Source organism: Leuciscus leuciscus (genome assembly GCF_965113295.1).
Source record: "Leuciscus leuciscus genome assembly, chromosome: 1".
Lineage (NCBI taxonomy): Eukaryota > Metazoa > Chordata > Actinopteri > Cypriniformes > Leuciscidae > Leuciscus > Leuciscus leuciscus.
This window is the reverse complement of record NC_138725.1, coordinates 15,414,197-15,441,808: the sequence shown is the minus strand read 5'-3', so window position 1 is coordinate 15,441,808 and position 27,612 is coordinate 15,414,197. Positions and strand designations below refer to the sequence as shown.

Sequence of the window (27,612 nt, the reverse complement as noted above, 5' to 3'; positions counted from 1 at the left end):
AATGCATTGTGCTTGTTAAACATAAAGATAAGAACCGCCCACCATTGTTTTGTATGTTTTTTATACCAAAATGCTGAATATAATATGAAAAGTTGGTACTTTTTACAGTGGTTTTAAGCACTCCTCCTCCCTTCCACTAGGCTGGGAGTGACATCATAAGAGGGACTCCAAGCCTAGAGTTACCGTTAGTCTAACGGCAAGTAGCCTAGCAGTTATATTGGAGACCTAACTAGCAAAAATGGTTAACTATTGTGTTTGTGCGGGATGTATGAACATATCAAAATTCACCTCCACGGAGTTCAGAGTTCGGTTGCTCGGCACTCGGTGTTTTTTGTTTATCTTTCGCTAACTGGAAAGCAGAAACACACTTGCCCTCCCGCAGGCTGCGCTCATCTGCCTTGAGCTCGGCCCGTCCAAAACGGCTTTTCTCGGCTTAATCCAGTTAAACGTACAGTATGGAATTTTTCGCCACTAGGGGTCGCTAACCTATTTACAATAACAAAGGCGTAGTTTGATGACGCAACATTTGCTAAGAATTATGGATCTTGTCGGCAACGTCAAGCCGACCGATCTAATCTATGGATCTAATAATGTTTATGGATGACTGAATTCATCGATGCTTTTATCATGACTGTGATATGAAGCAGTTCGGGATTGCTAAGAGACAGCTATCAGCTATCATATAAGGAATATGGACATTTCATTCTACCGAACTAACGTTAGACGCGAGTGCAGAATTACTACTCACAATCACAGGTCAGTTTATTTGACAAATTAAACTTGTGAGGTAACGAAGCATTGTTTCACTTGGTCTAACATTACACTAGCACACTAAACTGCATTTGAATGTGTTGAAATGTATGTGTTAGTTTGTCTGTATGAGACTAGCAGTAAGCTAGATCAACATTAGAATAACATACAGATCATATTCTAACATTTCATCATGTTGAGCTATATAACATTGATTAGTTTTATGTAAATGTTCTCACCTGTTTAATAAAGTACATGTAGAACAACAACAGCGTGCAAATAGACATTGCGAACTACCGTCAGTCGCTTTGGTTACTATCAGAGGGCTCTGGTTCATAGCTCTGGTTGCCATGGCAGTACGAGCGGAAACCAGGGACAACGCGGATATGACGCCACAAAACGGAAATAAAGAAACGGGACGTTTCTCGAATTAAATTACAAATTTCTCCTGGTTTGAAAGTTAGTTGGAAACAGTCGGGATAATGTAAGTAGGCCTACACAACTAAAAAAAATATATAATATAGATATAGTGATTTTTGCTATTTTTAAAGCAAAAAAGTTACATATTGTGGCTTTAAAGGCGTGTATCTCGCGAGAGCTCCGTGTCGTTGCGGAGTTGCGTTTTAGCACTGACAATATCGCGTTCTGTCAGCAGATGCCGGCAAAGCGCCATTGTGCCTGTGCAGTGTGTGCATCTCTACAGCTCTGATTAGGACTACTGACACCATGTAAGTAAACTAGATGTACCGCATCGCGGTACAAAATATGACCGCCGCTCAGGCCTGCACTGGCTTTCCACAAAAATAAATGACGTGGAGTAATTTGGCTGTATTGCGTGTTTATGTATATACCTAAAAAAAGTAATAGTATGTGCATGTCTGTCTGTGTGTGTGTGTGTGTGTGTGTGTGTGTGTGTGTGTGTTTGTGTATGTGTGTGTCTGTGTGTGTGTGTGTGTGTCTGTGCGTGTATGTATGTGTGCGTACATGTGTGCGCGTGTGTGTTTGTGTGTGTGTGTCTGTGCATGTGGATTTGTATGTGTGTGTATGGGTGTGTGTCTGTGCGTGTGGATGTCAGTGTGTGTGCATGCTTGCGTTTGTTTGTATTCCTGCATGTGTGTGTGTGACAGTATCATCCTAAACCAGCAACCCTTCGCTCAACAGCACCATCTACAGGCCGATGAGTGTACAGTCACTAAATGTGCACATAAATGAATTTATTTTATACCCCCCCATGGATGAAATTCTACAAAACTTAGCAGAGGATACCCCCAGAGGTTGTCAAGTTAATCATACACATGAAATATGGTGCAGTTCTGAACATCTCCACTGAAGATAGGGGCGATTAAAGCAGAATAATATTGCATTTTCATTTTTTATGGGAGGGGCGCAAATCACAAATGAGTGATTATGGGCTAGGTTGATGTGCCATAAAAATTTCTTCATCCTCGGTGCCACGGTTCAGGTAGTTATTTAGGACAAACTGCATTTTTTTGGGTTTGGGGGGGCCCAGCGCGGGGGGGGGAGTGGCCCCCGGGGACCAAACGAAATTTTTCCGTAAAAGTCTAGTAGACGAACATACCATAAAAATGTCTTCATCCTCGGTGCCACGGTTCAGGTAGTTATTTAGGAAAAACTGCATTTTTTGGGGTTAAGGGGGGCCCAGCGCGGGGGGGGGAGTGGCCCCCGGGGACCAAACGAAATTTTTCCGTAGAAGTCTAGTGGGGCTACATGCCCACCAAATTTCATGTTCCCCGGTGTTTCGGTGTCCCTGGTATCGTTGACGAAAAATTTACGGGGGCCCCAGCGCGGGGGGGGAAGTGGCCTCCGGGGACCAAACGAAATTTTTCCGTAAAAGTCTAGTAGACCAACATACCATAAAAATTTCTTCATCCTCGGTGCCACGGTTCAGGTAGTTATTTAGGAAAAACTGCATTTTTGGGGGTTTGGGGGGGCCCAGCGCGGGGGGGGAGTGGCCCCCGGGGACCAAACGAAATTTTTCCTTAGAAGTCTAGTGGGGCTACATGCCCACCAAATTTCATGTTCCCCGGTGTTTCGGTGTCCCTGGTATGGTTGACGAAAAATTTACGGGGGCCCAGCGCGGGGGGGGGGGGGAAGTGGCCCCCGGGGACCAAATGAAATTTTTCCGTAAAAGTCTAGTAGACCAACATACCACAAAAATTTCTTCATCCTCGGTGCCACGGTTCAGGTAGTTATTTAGGAAAAACTGCATTTTTTTGGGTTTGGGGGGGCCCAGCGCGGGGGGGGAGTGGCCCCCGAGGACCAAACGAAATTTTTCCTTAGAAGTCTAGTGGGGCTACATGCCCACCAAATTTCATGTTCCCCGGTGTTTCGGTGTCCCTGGTATGGTTGACGAAAAATTTACGGGGGCCCCAGCGCGGGGGGGGGGGAAGTGGCCCCCGGGGACCAAATGAAATTTTTCCGTAAAAGTCTAGTAGACCAACATACCACAAAAATGTCTTCATCCTCGGTGCCACGGTTCAGGTAGTTATTTAGGAAAAACTGAATTTTTTTGGGTTTGGGGGGGCCCAGCGCGGGGGGGAGTGGCCCCCGGGGACCAAACAAAATTTTTCCTTAGAAGTCTAGTGGGGCTACATGCCCACCAAATTTCATGTTCCCCGGTGTTTCGGTGTCCCTGGTATCGTTGACGAAAAATTTAAGGGGGCCCCAGCGCGGGGGGGGAAGTGGCCCCCGGGGACCAAACGAAATTTTTCCGTAAAAGTCTAGTAGACCAACATACCATAAAAATTTCTTCATCCTCGGTGCCACGGTTCAGGTAGTTATTTAGGAAAAACTGCATTTTTGGGGGGTGGGGGGGCCCAGCGCGGGGGGGGGGAGTGGCCCCCAGGGACCAAACGAAATTTTTCCTTAGAAGTCTAGTGGGGCTACATGCCCACCAAATTTCATGTTCCCCGGTGCTTCGGTGTCCCTGGTATCGTTGACGAAAAATTCAGTAAGGTGACAAAAAAAAAAAAAAAAAAAAACTTTGACAATCCCTATTCACCTTATTCCGCCCCGCCCACTTTTAATACTTCGCGCTTCCGCATTTTGTCATCCGACTTCCGCTAAACTGACACGGCACATCCGGTAGCTATTTCAGTAGTTCGAAGATTGTTTATAGTTAACCAAAACTTGATCAAAATGACAAATAACGTTAATACCGTAAATGTTTTAAATTGGAAGCACGGAGAAAACTTTGTACGACGATCAGTTGGTCTCACATTGTCTCATCCATCGTCATTGTTAACGTGGCCAGAGGTAACGTTAACCTATGGGAATATTTAACTACGTCCTGTCAGGAGTTGATGGAGCAACAATGAAAAATTATTTGTAAATAAGAAGGAATGAGAATATTTAGGGTTAAGGATAGGAGATTAGGTAATTGGTTAAATATGAATGATTAAATAAGTTGTATAAAATCAGCTGTAAGAAGTGTTTGATGTTTTCAGGAAGCTAGAGACACTTTCTGCTGACCTTCATGTAGATACATTTCACCATTTACATTTCATAAGTAATAAACCAAGATGGTATTCATTTGCAAACTTGATGTGACTTATTCCTTCTAACTAGAAGACTTCATTCATTTAAGTTTTAAGGGGAATCTACAGAGCTCACATTATATTGTTTTATAATAAATTACTGACAGGTCAAATCTGGGCACATTGTAAAGGTTTTTACAAATAACTATTCATAACAGGTCCAATCTGGTCACATTGTAAAGGTTTAAAAAAAAGAATTATTCATAACAGGTAAAATCTGGGCACATTGTAAAGGTTTATAAAAACAACTATTCATAACAGGTCCAATCTGGTCACATTGTAAAGGTTTATAAAAACAACTATTCATAACAGGTCCAATCTGGTCACATTGTAAAGGTTTATAAAAATAACTATTCATAACAGGTCCAATCTGGTTACATTGTAAAGATTTATAAAAATTATTATTCATAACAGGTAAAATCTGGTTACATTGTAAAGGTTTATAAAAATAATTATTCATAACAGGTAAAATCTGTTTTACAAGATTCGCAAGAAGGACAAGTTTCACCTTCCTTTCATAGAGGAGATCGGTAATGGTGAAGCCTCTGTCTGCCATTACTTCATTGCCTGGAGGAAGTTATTAAGTGCACGATATTGAAGAAAAATTCGATATGCGATAACTCCTTAAACAATGCGATATTCAATATGCGATACGATAATGCTTAAAGTATATCAAATTAACTTAAATTAGATAAATTATATAACCTACATATGTGTTTCACATTCTTTTTGTAACAAGAAAACATCCCTTCAACTTGTGAAAGTGAACATCAGTGTTTTACTGTATATAAGAAGTGTTATTTTAACATCAGTGTAAACCACAGGGTTCAGGTTATCCTACATTAGGTCTATTTAACAACAGAAACTGAATAATCAAATGTAAAAGTAAAACACTGCTTAGTTTTTCACTGTATGAATTATATAAACTGATTAAAGCTTATTAAAGCTAAAAAAAATTATGCATATTGCGATATATACATTTGTGATATTTTGATATATTGTGCTCTACATGTTGTGTTTGGAAACTGCTCTCTGAAACACTTCTCCATGATGTCAAGCCAACGCAAAATCACCTTGCTTACAGTGGACTGAGAAACACCAAACCTTTCAGCAAGATCACCCTGCAATAAATGAAAGGGTTAGTTCACCCAAAAATGAAAATTGTGTCAGTAATTACTCACCCTCATGTTGTTCCAACCCCGTAAGACCTTCGTTCATCTTCGGAACACAAATTGAGAAAAAAATTAAAATAATGGAGTGAGACAGCTCTCAGTTTAATCAAAAATATCTTAATTTGTGTTCCGAAGATGAACAAAGGTCTTACGGGGTTGGAACAACATGAGGGTGAGTAATTACTGACAGAATTTTCATTTTTGGGTGAACTAACCCTTTAAGACGCAGCTTCATCAGAGTCATCAGGAGCTGATCCCAGGTGTGTAGCTGAAAGCTGTTGGTGTATGAACTGGTAAGGTGCTCGGCAACTGAATGGAAGGCATCCAATGTCGACCCTGTGTAGAGCTGACAAAGGTGGTCTTTCTCAGCAGAGTTATGTACTATGGCACTGGCTCAACGCATTGTGTTCCCATTTAAGATGTAGGTGGCTTCAGGTTGAGTTGAGATTTTGGAGCGTAGTTGTGGTCAGAGACAGATGGATCCTCCCATTGTGTTTCTGCATCACAGGTCTGGGGCATGTGGCTGTGATCATCCTCACAGTTGTCCACTGCAACACTGACGCTCATCGATGTTCTATGGAAGTAATATAACCATAAACATTTTTACATTAGTACTTAAAATAGATCATGATAATTAATTTATGATGGCACTCATACTAAGAACAGTGTGAAAAGGAGAGATGCATTAAAAACGAGACAGTATACACACAATCTCCTAACTCTACGTAGGTCAATATCAATATCTGAATGAGAGATGTAGCTAGCTGGCCTCCTTACAGGAATAATGTGAGCTATTGTAAGACTGTAATGTACCATAATATATTGTACTATCGTGAATATTCATTCATTCTTTATTTCAGACCCTTAGGTCCATATCACAAAGTAAACGAAATATAAGAAATATGACATATATAGGTGGGCAATGGTAATCATGCAAGATTCGTTGTATTTTGTGAACGGCTCGTTACTAATCTTAAATGTATTCATAGAACGGACTTCATCTAACGTTAGGCTAACAAGCACATAGATAGGTAAGTTAGGAAACAACAGTTAGGTAAGTTAGCTTACCTGAATCTGACAACCTGTTCAGCACCCGCCGGGACTTCTTTACCAGAACATCGTAGCCGAGCCTTTACTCGGGGTAAGGGTGTTCGTTCGTCAGTCTGCTCCCCATCCATAAAATGGTACGAAGACACATAAGAATGCTTGGGTGAGCACTTCAAGTTTAGCGCCTTCCGCCACTGCCTCAGGTGCTCCTCCTCGTCGACACCCAGGTGGTGGTGGGTGTAAATCGTAAAGTACACCACAACATTCCGATCGCTTTAGCCTACATTGTGTTCGTAACACCTTTGGTTAAATTGTTCTATCCTCTTAATCCAATTGTTATGGCAGCCCCTAACTGAGCATATAATACTTTACATATTTTACCGTTACAACTATAGAATTACGCTAGAAACTAGCGTAGGTCCTTTCAGCCGGAAGTTGAAGTCCTGCTCAGCCGGAAGTAAGATGACAAAATGAGCGTAATGGCGTCGCCCTTGTTGTCATGGAAAATAAGGTGAATATGACCGCCGCTTCGCTAGCTACGCTAGCGGCGGTCATAATAATGTCTTCAGTCGTTGTCCCTCCTTGCTATTCTACATGACGGCAACATTGTGAAAAGACGTTGGCTTGTTCCCTAATGTTATCCGGGTTAGCACCAGGCTAACCTAGGCTAGCTCTAGCTACTCACCAGGACACCTGGCCAACCCTTCACTCATTTTCCTCACACCAAGCATTTATAACTCTTTGAGGGCCATGATTTCTGGCAATTTCCTCCCCTCTCTCACACCTGACTGGTTCAAAATTGTAGGGCTGTGGTCCATCAAGAATTTGATGGTTTCCCACCTCCTCAGTCTCCTAGTTGTTCTCCATAGTCAAGCCACAAACAGTAGGAATCTAGCAGAGTATGGGTTGCTACTCCCTCTTATGACATCATCACCCAGTTACACATGTAAGAAACATGCTACCTTTGAAGAAACCCCAATAAATGTTATTTTAACGCATTTTAAGACAGACATTTTTTTAATATATACATATTGAGCACTTTAATTTACACATTAATTGGTTGTGGTGGTTAACCTGCAATTTACACTTTAAGACTGCTCTTATTAAGACACTCGACAAAACGGACATTTTGGCATAATTTGTGTGTGTTATGGTTTGTTCAAACCCGAAAGAGAACTCTATACTGACGCACGTCTTTTCTGTGTGTGTGTGTGTGTGTTGTAACAGTCACTGGCCGTCACATGGTTTATTTGTTCTTATTGTCAGTGCTATGTTCATCCCATCCACTAGGGGACACCAGTAGCACCTATTCCTTATGGATAAAAGAGGAAGTAGAAGAGAAAGAGGTAGCTTCAGTTTGGGTAACCACATGGTATCTGCTGTTCTCTTTAATAATCCTGGCTTGAGAAACGTTTTGTTTGCTGCTCAGCTGTGAGTTTGTAGTTCTTATTTCATCTTTTATCCATAAGGAATAGGTGCTACTGGTGTACCCTAGTGGATGGGATGAATATAGCACTGACAATAAGAACAAATAAACCATGTGACAGCCAGTGACTGTTACAGTGTAATAGGCAGGACTTACAGGTCTCTTTAGTCTTGTCGCGCTTGAATGGTTTAAAAGCATTCACATTTATAAGAGCGTGATCATACAACGCTAGTCAACGGGTGACAGAAAAAAACGGATACTGCGTAATTGCGTTAAATATTTTTAACGCTTGAAACTTTTTTTTTTTTTTGCGGTGCTGCGGTGTGCAGCAAGTGATGAAACCCGTGTTGCGACTGAACACCGTGTAACACAGACTATCGTAGCAAGCCTAATATATATATATACACTCACCTAAAGGATTATTAGGAACACCATACTAATACTGTGTTTGACCCCCTTTCGCCTTCAGAACTGCCTTAATTCTACGTGGCATTGATTCAACAAGGTGCTGAAAGCATTCTTTAGAAATGTTGGCCCATATTGATAGGATAGCATCTTGCAGTTGATGGAGATTTGTGGGATGCACATCCAGGGCACGAAGCTCCCGTTCCACCACATCCCAAAGATGCTCTATTGGGTTGAGATCTGGTGACTGTGGGGGCCATTTTAGTACAGTGAACTCATTGTCAAGTTCAAGAAACCAATTTGAAATGAATCGAGCTTTGTGACATGGTGCATTATCCTGCTGGAAGTAGCCATCAGAGGATGGGTACATGGTGGTCATAAAGGGATGGACATGGTCAGAAACAATGCTCAGGTAGGCCGTGGCATTTAAACAATGCCCAATTGGCACTAAGGGGCCTAAAGTGTGCCAAGAAAACATCCCCCACACCATTACACCACCACCACCAGCCTGCACAGTGGTAACAAGGCATGATGGATCCATGTTCTCATTCTGTTTACGCCAAATTCTGACACTACCATCTGAATGTCTCAACAGAAATCGAGACTCATCAGACCAGGCAACATTTTTCCAGTCTTCAACTGTCCAATTTTGGTGAGCTCGTGCAAATTGTAGCCTCTTTTTCCTATTTGTAGTGGAGATGAGTGGTACCCGGTGGGGTCTTCTGCTGTTGTAGCCCATGCGCCTCAAGGTTGTTCGTGTTGTGGCTTCACAAATGCTTTGCTGCATACCTCAGTTGTAACGAGTGGTTATTTCAGTCAAAGTTGCTCTTCTATCAGCTTGAATCAGTCGGCCCATTCTCCTCTGACCTCTAGCATCAACAAGGCATTTTCGCCCACAGGACTGCCGCATACTGGATGTTTTTCCCTTTTCACACCATTCTTTGTAAACCCTAGAAATGGTTGTGCGTGAAAATCCCAGTAACTGAGCAGATTGTGAAATACTCAGACCGGCCTGTCTGGCACCAACAACCATGCCACGCTCAAAATTGCTTAAATCACCTTTCTTTCCCATTCTGACATTCAGTTTGGAGTTCAGGAGATTGTCTTGACCAGGACCACACCCTAAATGCATTGAAGCAACTGCCATGTGATTGGTTGATTAGATAATTGCATTAATGAGAAATTGAACAGGTGTTCCTAATAATCCTTTAGGTGTGTGTATATTTGACCTTAAAGAAAAATAGTTATCTCTGCCTACATTTTTTTTTCTGTCTGATCGGAGAAAGTTTGTCTCACACTGTTTAGGAAGGATAGTATGGACATTGAGACGCAGGGCGAGGCTGTGTTTACGTCCACTTTTTATGATCATCCCTCGCTAATGTTGCACGAGTGTCCACTACTGGTGAACTCTTGAAATGTGTTTGAATGAAATGCTCTAAGCCCTTGATCACTTGGAATCCAATATGGAGCTGATTATAAATTATACACTTGTTTTACACACTATTATATAGGCCTGTATGTATGCTTGGGCTGTTGGAGAAAATATATTTAAAAAAAAAAATCTAAATAAAAGTCTAATATTATACTATATAGAGTTGTGTGGTGTGACATGCTTCATGCCGCAATGCATGCTGGGAGCCATGAGTTTTATACTATGGGTGGCTCCCAGCATGCATCAATGGCTTTTGTCTTTGTATATAATTGTCCCCATTCATCCTTTTCAGCAACACCAGGCACAGGTCATTGGAATAAAAGCACACAAGGTACATAATCACAGTGTTTTGTCTTTGTCTATAATTGTCCCCAATCTGCCCTGTCCGTCTCTGACTCTGTGCTCGATCTCTTCTTCAGTCATAGTGATTTCTGTCGCTGCAGTCGCTGTTCTCCTTCTTGCTCTTCTCTGGCTGATCTGCAGAAAAAGAGCTGGTGAGTTTTCAGATTTACTCCTTTCAGGTATTTGACACTGTTGGTTCAGATGTTCTGTATATTATTAACAAAAGTCTTTCAACTGGGGCTCTCCCTGCTTGTTTTAAACTCGCCACTGTGACTCCCGTCCTCAAGAAACCGTCACTCGACTCCGCTGTATATGCGAATTACAGACCCATCTCTAACCTGTCCTTCTTATCAAAAATTCTAGAAAAAACGGTCTTTATACAGCTGCAACACTATCTGCACATTAATTCTATTTCGGATATTTTTCAATCTGGTTTTAAATCCCTTCACAGCACCGAGTCCGCTCTTTTAAAAGTTCTTAATGACATTTTAACAACGACAGACGCTGGCGATACCATGGCTTTAGTGTTACTTGACTTGAGTTCAGCTTTTGACTTTGTAGATCACAAGATTCTCCTATCCTGGCTAGAACATTCGATCGGTATCTCAGGTATGGTACTCAAATGGTTCCAGTCTTTCCTATACTCATAGGAACTCTACTCATAGGTACTCATCTATCTTCTCCGACTCACCTCAATTGTGGGGTACCCCAGGGATCGATTCTGGCACCCATACTATTTTCTTTGTACATGCTTCCTTTGGGATCAATTATGAGTAGATTTGGTGTGTCTTACCATTGTTATGCGGACGATACCCAACTCTACATACCTATAAAACATAATGATAACACTACATATAAGAGACTACAAGATTGTCTTCACGAACTTAAGCTATGGCTCACTAATAACTTTATGCTGCTTAATGACGATAAAACCCAAATCATCCAATTTGGTCCAAATGAGCTCTCTGACAGACACTGTACTGATCTTGGTACCCTCACGCCACACCTCACTTCTGAAGTTAAAAACTTAGGTTTTTATCTTGACAGTAGTCTTAAACTGACCAAGCAAATTAATGCCACAATTAGAGCCAGCTTTTATCATTTACGACGGTTAGCCAAAGTCAAGCCTTTTTTAAACAGGAATAGCTTCGAAACAATTATTCACGCTTTTATTTCAACACGACTTGACTACTGCAACTCACTATATGTTGGGTTACCTCTCACTTCCATCTCTCGTCTTCAGATGGTCCAAAACGCGGCTGCCCGTCTGCTCACTGGCAGCCGAAAACGAGATCACATCACCCCAATCCTACGTTCTCTGCATTGGTTACCAGTCCGATACAGAATTGATTTAAAATTTTTATTGTTTGTCTACAAATCTCTTAACAACCAGGCCCCCAAATACCTCTCCGATTTAATTATCATTCATAATCCATCCAGATCACTCAGATCAAGAGATCATTATCTCTTGGCTGTTCCACGCTTTCGCTTAAAACGAAGAGGTGATCGGGCTTTTGCAGTAGTTGGCCCTAAGCTGTGGAACGCCCTACCACTGCATGTTAAATCAGCCTCCACATTAGCTGAATTCAAATCTTTGCTGAAAACACATTTTTTCTCTAATGCGTTTAATGTACCATAACTTGTATGTTTTGTCTTGTTTTGTTTGTTTTTCTTACTGTACAGCACTTTGGCAACCAAGGTTGATTTTAAACGTGCTCTATAAATAAAATTGATTTGATTTGATTTGATTTACAACAATTAAAAACAGTTCAGATGAGCAAACAAACACATCATGTTCAGACTGTAAGTATCATAGAAACATGTGGATTATATGAAATTCTCAAACAGAAGTTAATTCCTGCTGAGAAATGCTGTAATGTCAATATCACAGAGTTATCAAGTCAACAATCATTTTTATTATTAATTTTAATGCTTCAACAAAATCTGATTGTTGAAAAATCTTATGTTGAAAAATCTTAATGTTTAACATTGTGTCTTTTGCACATGTGTGTTTTATCATAAATACTCATATTTCATGAGGTACTTGTTTTCAGATAATAAAAGAGGGACTGGCGACTTTGCGGTGAGTTCAGTAATGCAGTGATTTAGATTTGATTATTGTCTTTAAAGCTCAATAAAGTGTCATTCATGCAGTTTAACTGTTTGTTCTGAAGGTCAAAGATGAGAATGATCATAAAGGGACGTATGAGACGATCAACATGTCCATTCCTCCCAATGCAAGAGCCAATGTGAGTCCACTAAATCATCAAACATTACGTTCACTGTCTGTTCAATAATGTGATTTAAAAGCTTTTGTGTTATTCTACATATTATAGTGAGAGATATGTCTGTTCTGTGTGTTAAACTCGACTCTCTGCACGTTTGCATTGATGTTTAGGAGCAGACAGATGATGTGACTTATTCTGAGGTCACTTCTTCCAATACAAAGCCAGTAAAATCACTCAATGTGAGTAGATACCAGCACATGAGTTTGACTCTCAGATAAATGAAGCTCATGCTCTGATAATAATAATAATCGCTGGGGTTCAAACATTGATGGACAGAATCTGTGCTGTTCTTTCAGGATCATGATGATACAGTGACTTATGCTGCCATCAGAGGAAGAGAAGATCAACCATAGGATGAACTTTACGCCTCTGTGAACAAGAACAAGACCTTCACAAATAAACATTAATGATACAGATCATGAGCTCATCATATCAGGAGCAGACGGGAAGATTTCATCTCTCTGGTGTTTGGAGGAATTATATATTTGTGTGTGAACGAGCAGATATTTGTTGAATGTCCTGTGGATATGAATGAGATTTATTGTGAATCATCATCTGGTCAGAGCACAGAATCTCATCTATATCATCACAGCTACAGTAAAGTTAGAGATTGAAGCCCTGATGTGTTTTCATACAGGCCAGACTCAATCTAGTGTCTCTCAAGCCTCTTCCATGACTGGAGTCTGTTTATCCACTGGATTTCTGTCTGAAAACCTTCATCTTCATGCAGAAGCTCATGCTGAAATGATCCTCTTGCTTCAGCTTGTATATCAGCTGTTTCTTCTACAGAGAGACGTCCATCTGAGAATTACATCAGTGTCTGCTCACATATTGTCATAAAATATTCAAAAATTTGACTTTGCAGTGTGTATGTGTGTATATGTCACGCAGTTAAATCTCAGTTATTTCTTTCTTTTTTTCACATGTGACAATAAAGAGCATGAAAAATCATGAGTTAAAAGAAAAGTTTTTGTCTCTTCCATTCCTGTAAAAACAGACATAACTAAACTTGCTCTTGTTAGCTGGAAAGATTCAAAGTTAGAATAAAGATTGTAAAAGAGTAGCAAAATTCAAGAGCTTGTAGATTTGAATTTGAGAACAAAATATTAATATTATACATAGTTCTGATGTGAAAGTCTGAATGTTTCGATTCACACAGACTATAAACTAGTCAGACGTTACCAACTAAGTCCAAACGTCGAGCGAAGGGTTCATTATGATGACCATTACACTGACCTTGTACCTTATGCACACCAATAATGTTGAAACGATCTGGTCATCTACAGCTTTAAGATGGTATGAGCTTCTGGAGTCGGGATTTCATCGCAGTTATAGGAATCTCTGTTCTGGTGACTGAGAATAAGGCCTTAGGTTTCCATGATTTGGTTGGATGTTGCTTCTCAACTCTGAAAGGTACAGTGCTGGAAGTTGAGAGGGATAAAGCTGGGATCGTTCCTCATCTCTGACCCCATGCCTAAGTCGGATATAAGCTACAGCAATCAGCTTCACTAAACCACTGAAAGTGCTCTTTTAACACGGACATTTAAAAGGACAGAAGGATGGATTTTCTGCTTCAAGTGATAGGACTAGCTGAGTGGACTTATATTTATATTGTCTTGATGTCTGTGTCGTTTTCTATAAATATTCAGATATAAGTGACCAAAAAAGCCATTTTAAAGTAGTTAAACCATCCGACTGGTAAAATTGTGTGTGCCTTCCTCTATTTTAAAACCCACCAGCCGACACTGGATAACAGAAACAGAAAGTTTGGCAGAAACTACAAAGCTATTTGAGGAAAATAATATTACTTATTTTCAATAATTTTTTTTTTTTTTTTAAATGACAGAAAAAAGACTGACCCAGAAGCTTCTGAATGATAACAGCACTAAACACTAGACAAGAGAGTCCATTACCACACTCTGAGCTACAAGGAAACGCTGAACATGTTTCACAGTCTTTAGACACTTCCTCAGTGTGGAATTGACTCTCTTTTGCAGCCTGTCTCTAGTGGCCAGTCGATGAACTGCAGTTTAAGTTACTTCTGTATCGGCTTCACAAGAGAGACCGGAAGGTTGCCGCCTTAAAGGTACATATCTTTTTTTTGGAGAGTGATTTCTATCAGGATGACTCTGAACCAGACAATGTGGAAACAGACGATTCAGAGCAGGACTATGGCTTGGTCAATATTACAGAAAACAGGAGTACATTTGGCAGTAACTGCACTGTAAATGATTTCTGTTGTTTTCACAGCATTATACTGTTTTTCTCAACAGTTTCTTGCTGTATAACTTATGTACAGTATGTTACTGTAGATTTTGTTGCTTTCACAGTATTATTTTGTATTTTCAACAGTTATGTACTGTGCACACAGTTGACAGTATGTTACTGTAGATTTTCAATGCATTCTGGGAAATTATTAGTTACTGTACATCTAAATACAGCAGTGCATATTGACCGTGAAAAACACCACACACAATTCCACAAGGAAAATTGCTAGCCTACTAACGTTATCCTTACATAAAACATTTTCAGGACTGGGTTACCATTAACAGTCTTAATTTCTGTCAGTGGGGGGTGCATGAGAGCGCATTTGAATGAGTTTTTCTGTTGTGTCAGTGCATCGTGTAGAGACCTGTCGTTTCTGCCGACCTGGAACTTCATATGGTAAGTAATAAATCTTAATATTTGTATGCATGGATTCTAGCTAATAACTTTAAAATGATTTAGAGAGTAGCTGACCAGGATTTAGATATTTAATTTAATTTATTCTCAACATTTTACTATAAGCTGTGTACAATATGATAGGCTACTCTAGGTTTCAATGTAGTTTGGGACATTGGGACATGTTACTGTAAATTTAAATACAGTAGTATGAAATGACCGCGAAAAATAACCACAAGCTGCCGTTTTATGAATAACTCTTCAGTTCCCTGAGTAACGTTGAGAGCGCAGGCCTTTGCATCGCGTCGCTGTGTCTGTCGGCGAAGTTTTCGCCATAAATATCTGGTTAGTGATGAATCTTTTTTTTCAATGCAAACTAAATAGTAGCAGGTTAATGTTAGTTTAGAAGAACTGCCCGCGGCTTATGTTCTATAACGCCTGTGACGCGGATTTCCTTCATGTTGATAGCTAGCCTACTTGATTAATAAATGTAATTTTATAAACATAGTTTGCATTTGTAGCCTCTTATAAGGTCAGAATGATCTAATAATTGTGTTATTTACCATTTTAAGTCGGTGGAAGCGCCTGCGCGTTCATTATTTTATATATCATACGGTTGGGAACTGAAAATCGATCAATGTATCCTGAAATTGGATACCCAAGGTTAGGATTCGGATTCTTGTTATAAAATTTAATTTTCGATTCCTCTTATTGATTTATTCGCGATTATTTTTGTCTAAATCAGAATTTTCTTTTACACGTCTGTGAGGACCTGACCTGGCGATCTGCCAGGACCTTGTGCAGTTACCTCACTCCATGTTCATTCATACACTTTTGTTACAAATTGATTTAGTAACAACACCAATGGCTTTTTATTTTGCACAAGTGATGGTTTAGAGCTTATCCCCTATTGTGATGTGACTTATTACAGATGATGCTACATATTGTGATCACTCTTGATTCAGTTGGAAAATATTTTGATTTTTTTTGTGTTTACAGGTTTCGTGTCAGGATAAATCCTGAAAATTCGAAATGAACATCACAGTTCCAGGTGAGCAGAAAGAGTTGTTCGGAGGAAGTCCATGGCCTTGAATCCACACATTGCATCTTACATCAGGGACTTTGCAGAATATGATTGGCAAAATCATTAAGGTAAGAGTAATATTAGGGATGTGCAGCGGAGCCCATATCTGTAGAAATGATTTGTGTCTGAATCTGTATTTAGAAAAATCCAAAAAGGGTGGAAATGACTTAAACCATACTTTTTTCAAATTGATAGTCTGTTTTAAAATGTAATTATGTTCCCTTCACAGTTTCCATTTAACAAATATACCTTGTATAAGTCAAATAATTTGTAGTTTGAATTATCTGATTGGTCAGTTTAACCGTCTCACAGTTGGGTTAAAGTCACATGGTCAGGAAAGGATAAAAAAAGATTGAAACTGTTGCTCTGGCTCTTTTTATGCTCTGGCTCTCTCTCTTTACTTCCTCTTTTCTTTGTCTCTTATACACTTTGTCTCTCTCTCTCTCTCTCTCTCTCTCTCTCTCTCTCTCTCTCTCTCTCTCAGGAAACATTTACATGCTGGGTAAGATTAATGGTATAAGTTATCATCATCTCATTCATCTATTTTTTTACTATTTTAAGTATAACTATAACCATATTTTGTCATTAAACCTTTTCAATTACAAATAATGTGCTAACTAGTTTTGATTTGGTATTGACTTGATATATAGTATAATAGTGCTATCTATTGCAATACAATATTGTCACTCTCTATAGCAACACTCTCCCACATATTAATCTATTGTAACTGCGCTTATTTCCGTCATTGGTATAAGTAGGTGTGGGTGGAATAGACAAGAAATGTACAGTTTTCTACCATCTTGCTGACAACTTTTCTTTAGTCATTCGGCAGTCTTGCAGCTTGAACCTCTGCAGGAAATCCACCCTTACGCCCGTTTCACACATACTCCGTTTGCAGTGCGTAGTGCTTTCACATATGCTGCGTTTGCAGTAACTGATCCGCGGCTGTACCACAAACACATTTACTCACTATTTGTATTTCAAATCCAGAAGTTATCAGCAACTTTTATTTAAAAAAAAGTTTTGTCAGCATTGCGATTCTCTTTGTACACATATACACTCTTTAATAGACGTTTAAACACAATTTAAACAACGTATTATTCAATGCTATGCTTCTATATATAGATATATACATATATTAAGTTGCTCAAGCAAGTGGTTAAATATTAACCATGTAGCCTACTTATATTAAAATAGAACTTTTTTAATTAAAACTTAAAATTGACAAAAACTGCCGACTCATGCCTTTTCTTTTGATTAAAATGTTAAAATTTTAATGTCTCAAAGGACTTGTTTTTCCACCTCCATGAATGAGACAAGTGTTGTTCATTATGTCGCCTTGTTGAGGTAAATTGTAGTTTTCTTTGCTTTACCCTGGTCTTAAAGTAAAAAAAGATGACTGTCAAAAATATTAGTATTAAATTAAATGCATTTATGGTGAGATTATTATATTTTCATGTCAATCTGTGTACATTTTGACCACGAACCATGCGCTGTCACTTTAATTCAGCGTGTGCAGCACAGTAAAAATAGACTCGGTGTGGAAACGATCTCTGCACTGCTGTATACGCACCGCTCCTGGAACGGAACACTGGACCGCATCTGCGTGCAGTGTGAAAGCTCTAACCTGTTAACATGGGTGCGTAAAAAAATACGCACCGCAAACGGAGTATACGTGACACGAGCATTACACTCTTAATATGAAAATAATTCTTCATCATCAGATGTTTGAGTGACACTATGTCCAGTATCAGGAATAATACAGTATGATCTGTGTGTATCAACACACAACTCTGAGATCACAACGTGAATGTGTGCAAGAATAAACTGAGCATGTTCAAGTGAACTCTTTCCAGATTAATTCCACTAAATGTCTTTAGAGAAAATACAGATTTCTTTACCTGTGAGAAGTGAAGAGAGAATGATCAGTCCCAGCAGACACAGATCACACTTATCAGCCATTTTGTGTTTCTGTCAGTCTTCCTCTTCATTATATATAGTTACAGCTCTTCCTTTACACATCATCAGCTCCTCCTCTGGTTGGTAACTTCCTCTGATCTCATCAGTGTTTAGTCCTGACTCTATGATACAGTTGAAGAAACGATCAGAAAGATCTCTGGTGTAAAACTGTGTTCACTTTGAAAAGCTCTGGATCAGAAATGTACAGTGGTATCCAGAAATATTTATCCTCTCATTAGCTATGTTTCCATCAACCTGTTTTTATGCGCATTTTGAAGTATCGCATTAGAAACGAGTGATGGAAATGTAAAATTTCGAATAAAAAACCCTTTCACGCAAAAAAGTTTTCACGCTCGCTTGAGGTGGTTTTTGATTTATGAGTCTGAGGGCCCTATCTTGCACCCAGCGCTATTGACTTTGTACACTACGCATTAGGGGTGGAGCCGAACCCGAATACGGTATTCGGAAAGGCACAAATAATGTGTTTTTTACAAATACTTATTTCGAACAAATACTTAAAAAAATATTTGTATTCGGGAACAAGAAAAACTTTATATCAAAAAGCTGCGTTTCCTCATGAGACATGGCGACCGGCGGCGCTGCTGATGTGGTGGCTGTAAATCCACTTGTTGATAAGAAAGGAGGAAAGAGCCACATATGGAAATATTTTGGATTAGGCTAATGTCACGTTGTCATAAGGGGCCGTTCACATAGCGCGTTTTTTTTTGCGCGTGCAGACTTCAAATGTAGGCGCGCGGCAAGCGCGCTTATAATAGAAGAGAGTGGCGCGCTCGTTTTTCCAGGCGCGCCTATGTTCACGGTTGCATAGTAACGACAGACGCCACGAGAGAACAACGCTTGTGGAAAGGAGAAAGCGGTGCGAACCTATTTTTTACAGTCTATGGTGCGAACTCATGTGCGAACTGCGCTCTCCATGATGACGAGGAAGTATCAGCAAAGAATTAATTGATTTCTAGCCCTTGCATTAGCTTTAGATATATTTATGGAGATGAGAAATGAAATAAAAAGCCGTCATTATGTAATTAATATCAGTCCGTCAGAAAAGCAGTTCTAGGCTTATTCTTGGCTGGATAACTCTTAGCAGGTTTAAAAAGCCCTTTTAAAATTAAATATATTTTACATATTGCATATCCATAATTATTATAATAGATATAATTAAAGAATACTTACACTGTAACGTAAATTAGAAGTGTAACGCAAAAAACCTGAATTTTTACACCTATTTTGAATTTTACTCGAATACAAATACAAATACAAATACTTTTCCCCCCTCAACAAATACAAATACAGATACAAATACCAGCTGCTTTGCACACCCCTACTACGCATGTATCATTCCTATTTTGCATCCGACGCACAACGGACTTTTCCCTCGACAGACGCACGTCGGTAAATTAGGGAATGAACTTGCACTCCTGGGGGCGGTTCAGCGAAAAGAGGAGGCGTGTTCCGGCGCAAACGTTCCCTGGTGCTATTTTGCAGTTCCAGAAAACAATTCCACCACAGACCAGGAAAAAACCTAGTCTAAAGTCAGTGGTGCGTTTTCAGGCGCATTCAGATGCTATTTTAAGGGTGCATGCTTGGCCATAATGTAGCGTGTGCACAACGCACATACACTTTGCTTCTCTCATCTACACACAGATGCAGCAGTTGCCATTTTTGCAAACCATACATAATTACAAGGAAAAATATTCCACATGAGGGAAATCATTGTGGTGTCCATGAAGAAAAAATAGGCATAAATCTAGCTTACACATTTACCCAAATTATTATACGGCTGTAGCCTGGGTTTCCTCATGCTGCCTTGCGCGCAGCGTGATTTTATTCATGCTGCTAGGCAGCCTGGATTCCATGGACCAGATTTTCGCCTCAGCGAGGGGACCAATCACAGAACGGGGAGGGAGCAGCAAGACGATGACGATGTCTATGCGACACACCGAAGCAGTTTGTTTATATCTATGGATCCAACATGGCAGCAGATGCGAAGTTACCTTTCGATGCAGCCTTAGATAGTGTTCTAAGTAGTTTAGAACGCAAGTTTATTTCATCTTCTTCCTCGTCGAATTTCTGTCACTCTGCATACGTCATCTGGTATAATTGAAACGATTGGCTATGAGCTACGTACAGGCGCATTTGATAGACATTTGTAGCGCCCAATAAACGGCTCTGGGCATTCGTAAACCACGCCTCAAATACAAGAAAATGAACATGTGGTTCCCAGACCACGTCTCAATGAGACGAGGTCTGACGTTAGCCGGGCTAATACGGCTGTTTAACCGAAGCTAATTTGGGTGGGTTTCTTCCATCCCCATACAACGTTACTTCTCTGTCTTTTACGGCCCTGACGAGAACGTCGGTCTCCTCGGCTGTGAACCGCTCCTAGCGCGCGCCTGGCAAATCCGCCGTTATAGTAGCAAGCTGCCATGGAACAAGCGTGCCTGCTCTTAACCCTCTGAGGTCGAGAAACGCGCCGACGCGTTTTGCTGGATTTTTTTCACATAGCAGCAACATAAACTTAAATTACTCCGTCATTTATGGTTATACAGAAAAAAGAAATATAAAAAAAGAATCTGTGATATTTCTACTTTTGTATGTGTCCACTTAAGATCAAATCAAAACATTGTGCTTTTGTAAAATAAAGAAAATAAACAGGGTGTGCGTTCTGCCTCTCCGTCGCGGTGAACTTTTTTTTCTTGAGCACGTCTATAAACTGAAACATAACTCAGCGAATACTTCTCACACATTTATGAGCCATACACCTTTATACACATTTAAGTGTGTACTTTTAAATGATCGGATTCAAACTGAAAACAAATATTCTCTGTTTAAGTAATTTGTATAAAACCAACAGGATGTCCAGTATCTCAAACGCTTGCTAATTACTTTTTAATTCGACACGCCCACTCGCGCAAAAGAGATTCACATGCAAATCTCCACATGGGACGCGAACGCCCTCGTTACCTCAAACACAAAACACCAACAAACTTCACAAGTCTCTGCTTTTCGTCGAGTTTGGAAGACACGTCTGAGCTTATATTGGATTTACATCAGAAGAAGAAGAACGCGATTTGAAGACAAGAAAGATGTAAGGTAAGAAATTCTTACTTATTAGTTTATGGTATTGTTGCATAAACTTCACATTGCAGTTGAACTGTTGCTAGATATATGGTGAATATTATACTATTTAGACCCGTGTTTCCTGTTAAATACTGTTTGTGGATATCTGCTCAAACATAGATATGTATAACCATAATGTTTAATATTTTGGAGCGCGATCGCGTTTGAATGTAGGCTATCATATTTTGGAGCGCGCTGTGGGTTTGAGTATCATATTTTGGAGCGCGATTGCGTTTGAAAGGAAAAATGCACCAAACATTAGGCTTTATGTTTTTACTATTATCTCATTTCATATCATCATAACGAATGGAAACATTTGAAGTAACATATGATAATCAATATATTTTTCTCTAGCGTAGTTGTTCTTGAAATCTTTTGGAAGATTTAATTTATTGTTATTATTATTTTATGCAGCACTGCGTAGCCTATGCCTACAAGGCCTATATTCATGTTCATTATATATTGTTGTAAACGTGTGTGTGTGTGTGTGTGTGTGTGTGTGTATTCTGTGAATTTTAAAAAGAAATTTTAACCAGAAAAATCTAAAATCTATTCCCAAAATCGTGCAGCCCTATAGTTTCTCTTGATATCAGTATGTTCACAGTTTTTTCTTTTTTTTTCTTTTTTCTTTCAGGGACCAGATGCAACTGAGTCCTGCTGACTTCAACATTCACATGAGTCTCTGTACATGAACATAGTAAAGTGAAAATCAAACACCTTGGAAATGAAAGGTATGTTTTTAGGAATGGCACAAAGGTCTCTGTCTTTGGATCATTGTTTTCAATGTGCTCTTTTGTCATTTGTATTTTTGGATTGTGTTGTGTTGTAAATAAATCCAAACAATCTAAAAGCCATTCTTTTTTAAATCTCCTCATTCTTTGTGCAAGGTTGCTCTGAATGACAGGGCCTGATCGCTCCTAATAGGGCAGTTAGGGGAGTGTCTTTGTCTTTCTCAGGTGTTAAAAGCTTACATATTCATGAGATGATCACGCCCCTTCGCATATGGCTTTGTCACACAAAGCACGTCTTAGAAATTTTAAATCAATATATTGTCTTATCTGAATGAGCAGTCAGGGTGATTTTCACATAGTTTTGGAGCAAATATTCTAGGCTATGTCATACAATTTTCAAAAGTCTTGTGAAGAAATAATCAGTATGGGTTTCATGGCCTTATTTCAGTGAGAATTTTTTTTTAGTATTTTCACAAACCACGCATAAATGTCATTATCTCAAAACTACAAACTTTTACATACATGCTGCTGATATATTATTGTAGCAGAGTTTGTGCTGAATACAGTGTAATTAGACTTTAGCCATGAAAATGTCACTAGTAACAGAAAAAAACACAAATGTCAGAGTATGTCAGACCACCTCCAGGGCCCAGAAAACAGCTCAGACCTCAGAGGGTTAAAGGGAATGTGAGATGACGCTCTGATTAGTTTATTGCACGATACGCCCAAACCACACCTATGAGTAATGTAGCTACTTCAGACCAACCCATTTTAGATTTGCATCGGGCACAAGAGTCATTTATCCCGCCGGTATAATAGCAACAGCACCCGAGATATGCCCACAAAGTCACTTGCGTTTCGCGTTTGATACTTGCGTTTCAGATCGTCAGGCACTCTAACAATGAGGCTAAAGATCAGAGGAGTGAGGTTTACTTGCACAGCGACTACTAGCTGGCCTCTGTTAAAATAGGGCCCAAAGAGTTAAAGTTCCCCTTTTATGTTTTTTTCGAATATTCCCTTTCATGCAGTTTGTAATATAGCTGTTTGTGAATGTAAACGTTCTGCAAAGTTTTAAATCTGAAAGTGCACAATAAATAAAGTTATTGTCTCCCAAAAGAAAGAATCGGCTCTGAAGTTTACTTCATCACACCTTCCCACATATCAATGTTTGTCTGGCCCAGCTCCGGTCCACAGAGCCCATTTTCCCACGGTCCTCATGCCGCAAAGAATGACGGTCCCGGAGTGGCCTAGATCTGGTTTAAAGACAAGGGCCACACATGGGCCATAACCAGAGGCGGACAGAGTACACAGCTTAATTACTTGAGTAAAAGTACAGATACCCCTTGCTAAATTTTACTCAAGTACAAGTAAAAGTACTACAGTCAGATGTCTACTTAAGTAAAAGTACTAAAGTACTTGTTTTTAAAAGTACTTGAGTATCAAGAGTACAAGAGTACATTTTCTAAATATTGCATTACTACTGCCACAGTGCTTACATACATTGGTAAACACAGCAAACACTTGAAGCGAAAACTATCATTAACTTGTTCAGAAAATTGAAATAATCTGGCGAGGTGGGGCACAGGTTGGCACATTTCCGGGATGTGATATTTTTTTTCCCAGGATGGTAGGGGAAGACTCATGAATATTCATTAGGGAAGTCATCCCTGATTGGTCTGATGACCTAACCCCACCCCTAAACCTACCCGTCACTGGGGGTCTTATGACCTCCATAACCCCGCCCCTAAACCTACCCGTCACTGGGGGTCTTATGACCTCCATAACCCCGCCCCTAAACCTACCCGTCACTGGGGTTAAGACCAATCAGGGATGACTTCCCTAATGAATATTCATCAGTCTTCCCCTACCATCTTGAAAAAAAAAAATATCGCTCCCGGGATGGACCTGCTGCGTCTTCATCCATTGTTTCGTCCATGGTTTCGTCTCTTATCTAAATCTGACCATGGAGTTGACTTTGGCGGAAAGCTGAAGGTGATTGCTGATAGGCTGTCCCAATCAGTGGCGCCTGCACAATCCAATCACATTTGAGAGGGAAACAACAAATTGAGGGTTTCCGAGATGTTTCTTTTTTCCTTTTTTTTTAGAAGAAGTAACGGGTACTCACAGTTATGGATAGAAATGTAGTGGAGTAAAGAGTACAATATTTGCCTTTCAAATGTACTTGAGTAAAGTCATGAGTACTCCCCAAAAATGATACTCGAGTAAAGTACAGATCCCTCAAAATTGTACTTAAGTACTGTACTCAAGTAAATGTACTCCGTTACTGTCCGGCTCTGGCCATAACTGTCTGACAGGATTCATGCCATTGCTGACATCAGGCCTGCGTGAGGCCACATTCGGGCCAAGATCGCTTGCTATATGTGTGTGTACCATGAAGCTTTTATTAGGCTACTAAGTTTGTGCTTGTGAAACCACAAATTCACAACCTCCAGAAGTGTTTCACTGACAGATGCGTCAAGATCACACTTCATCTATATATACATAGCAAAAACTCCAGTGTTAAATGAACTCTCCTGGGAATTTATTTTAGACCACACTCAAAAGTGTTATAATAAGGGTACATAAAACGTCAAGGGCCCAACTAAAGCAAACACTGATCACCATAACGGTGTGATTTTCTCCTTCAGTGGTTCTGCTTGTTAACATCAGGTGTCTTCAATAATTGTAAATTATCATTCAATTAATCACTGAATAATTAATTATAACTGCTTCACTGTTATTTTAACTCTCTTAGGGACTGTTTTCACAACACAGTTTTCAACGTTACACTTTTTACGTTCATTTACACGACAATGGTGTTTTGGGGCCTGATAACGCAAACGTTTGAAAACGGGTTTCAAAGTGCAAGTTTTTGAAAACGGTCTCCTCGTAAACAATCAAAATGTGAATCTCTGAAGACGATGAGGTCATGTACATGCGTATTATGTGTTCAGTCTATTGTGTTTCATCGCCATCTGATGGCCTGGCAGCAGAATACAGTGTTTTTAGTTGTTTTCGCGGATCCGTGTGAATGGGGATCGTTTTGACAACGGTGTCGTCTGTACGCGGAAAACTCAAAGGAAAGACTTCCCCGTTTTAAGCATAACTGGGTTGAAAGAACCAGACGAGAGAAAAGGTGATCAGGTGGTGTTGGTTATGTTTCGACATCATCATTTGACCTGAATGACTTAACTAATTTATAGTCTAATCTCTGAGTTTGATTGACCTTATTGATTACAGCCGCCCTGTGATTCTACAGCATAAGATCCAGCATTTTCCAAAAAAAAAAAAAAAAAAGATAAGATCCACAAAAAAAAAAAAAAAAAAAAGTTTAAATTTTCAATATAATTCTAAGGATTTCTTAAAATTGTTCTGATAAAAATAAAATAAAAAAATCTTTCATTTTAGTACAATATAGTACTTTATACAGTACAGACTGATTCAGAGCAGCTTCACTGGGATAAACAGGAAAATAAAGATGCAAACAGATTCTCCTGACTCCTGTAAAGACAATAGAGTCATTATTCAGATCAATTCAGTTCAGTGGTGATTTGCTTCAATGACTGTGTAAAGTTCATCAAATATGAAATGATTCGGCAACTCTTCCCCTCATTCTTCAGCACCGAAACAGGGATGAATAAGCGGGACTAAGTGAACTCACGTCGGTCTATTTCCCGCGCGTCTCACTATCTCTGTAGCAGGAAAATACCAAAAACAGTGAGCGCGAGCACAACGCTGACTATGCTCAGCTGAGCACAGTGATAAATGTGATGTTCTCCGCTGTGATTATCAGTTGAGACTCATTAGAACGTCTTTCGCCGCAGTTTATTCTTAAAGCGGCGCGCCTCTGAGTGTGTCACTTTCTAGGGTTGCACCCACGCAAGCCACATTCATCAAAGAATAGCCCTCTCACTGGGAGCGCTCGCGTTCTGCAGCTTAGCAGCGACCCAGGCCCTGAAGCAAAGCCGTAAGCCGCGCCTCCGTCCAGCCAAACCGCTACGTCTATGAACACCAGTCCCCGACCCAGCGTGGCGAGCTGCCGTCTGAACTAATTCAGCCCTTAGCCACCCGGGTCGAGGCTTGGAAAGATATCCCCGGTGTGTCAAAATGGGTTCTGGACATGAGGTTACTCGCTCCAATTCGCTCACAGACCACCCCGCTTCGCGGGTAAAGTCAACGCTTCAGTGAAGAGCAAAGTGGCTCACGTCCTCCGCACTGAAGTACTGAGCTTACTGGCGAAAATGCTGTCAGACTTCTATGGCCGTTATTTCCTCGTTCCCAAGAAGGATGGCGGCATCAGGCCCATCACAGACCTCAGACATCTGAACTACGCCCTCATGAAATGGCTGTTCAAGATGCTAACTTTGAAATGAATCCTCGCGCTAGTATGCCCGGGGGCTTGTCTTTTCTCAGTGGATCTGAAAGATGCATACTTTCATATCCAGATTGCCCCCCTTCACAGACCGTTCTTGAGGTTTGCATTTCGAATGGGTTGCATACCAGTATACAGTCCTTTCACACGTTTAAGAAGTGCATGGGTACTGTGTTTTTCCCCTGAGACAGAAGGGAATGCACATCCTCAACTACCTCGATGACTGGCTCATTCTGGCCCAGTCAGAGGGAGAATTACACCCTCTCAGTTCTCTGCTCCTCAGCCATTTGGGCTGCGTTTCCCGAAAGCTTCTTAACGCTACGTCGTTCTTAAGTTACACTTTAAGCTGTACCTTATCTTTAATATGTGTTTCCCGAAACATTCTTAGTTAAGTATACCTTCTGTAAGTCATATGTTCGGAAGGTTGGTCTGGACCACTCTTAGCTTTACCTTATCACTGTTGCAGATCTATGTGAATATAACTCTGAAGTTTTAATACACCCAGACAGTTTTCAGTTAGGCTAATTCAAGTGTTTTCATGCAAAGAATCAAATTGTCATTACACTGACTGTTGTTAGATTTTTAATTATATTATTATATATATATTATATTATTAATTTAATTAAAGAGTGCTTTTAAAGCCCAGTGAAAGCATAGGCTACTGTCAGTTAAAGGAGAACTCCGGTCAATTTTAACATTGAGCTCATTTTTTTTGTAAATTTTGAGTGCTGTCAATACAGAGAACAACGACAAAAATCGGTGTTGCCTACACGGTGTTATCCTCTTTTTAAAATTTGCACCCTGTTGACTTCAATGGGGCATATTTTAAACCTGCTTTTACCCTCTTAACATCCTTGATGTGTCATTACAAGTGCCCAGCCAATGTGAGTGATTCCTTTAGAGTTAACACGGGTGAATCTGACTGCAGTAGATGTGAAAGATATGAAGAAAAATGAAGTTAATTCGGCCAGCGCTCATACCTGTATTTACATCCTGTTTTCGGTTGAAGTCCAAAGTAGTCGATTGTCGAGTTCACGCGCATATGTTTAGTTACCTATGATCACGCGCGTGAACTCGACAATCGACTACTTTGGACTTCAACCGAAAACAGGATGTAAATACAGGTATGAGCGCTGGCCGAATTAATTTCATTTTTCTTCATATCTTTCACATCTACTGCAGTCAGATTCACCCGTGTTAACTCTAAAGGAATCACTCACATTGGCTGTGCACTTGTAATGACACATC

The 27,612-nt window shown here is 40.0% G+C and overlaps 1 protein-coding gene across 2 annotated transcripts in view; it reads left to right on the top strand.

Moving 5' to 3' along the window:
• The window catches only part of LOC309501403 (uncharacterized protein), a 52,358-nt gene extending 38,891 nt beyond the window's left edge, over nucleotides 1–13,467 (top strand). Inside the window, exons 5-10 of one of the 2 annotated variants that reach the window (XM_082173482.1) lie at nucleotides 10,091–10,120; nucleotides 10,209–10,283; nucleotides 12,186–12,214; nucleotides 12,306–12,380; nucleotides 12,530–12,598; nucleotides 12,716–13,467. In XM_082173482.1, the coding sequence (XP_082029608.1) occupies nucleotides 10,091–10,120; nucleotides 10,209–10,283; nucleotides 12,186–12,214; nucleotides 12,306–12,380; nucleotides 12,530–12,598; nucleotides 12,716–12,772 (335 nt within the window). In that variant the 3' untranslated portion in view covers nucleotides 12,773–13,467. The remainder of the gene's footprint in view (nucleotides 1–10,090; nucleotides 10,121–10,208; nucleotides 10,284–12,185; nucleotides 12,215–12,305; nucleotides 12,381–12,529; nucleotides 12,599–12,715) is intronic. The other variant, XM_082173483.1, reaches the window with a different exon arrangement.
• Nucleotides 13,468–27,612: the final 14,145 nt, after the last annotated feature.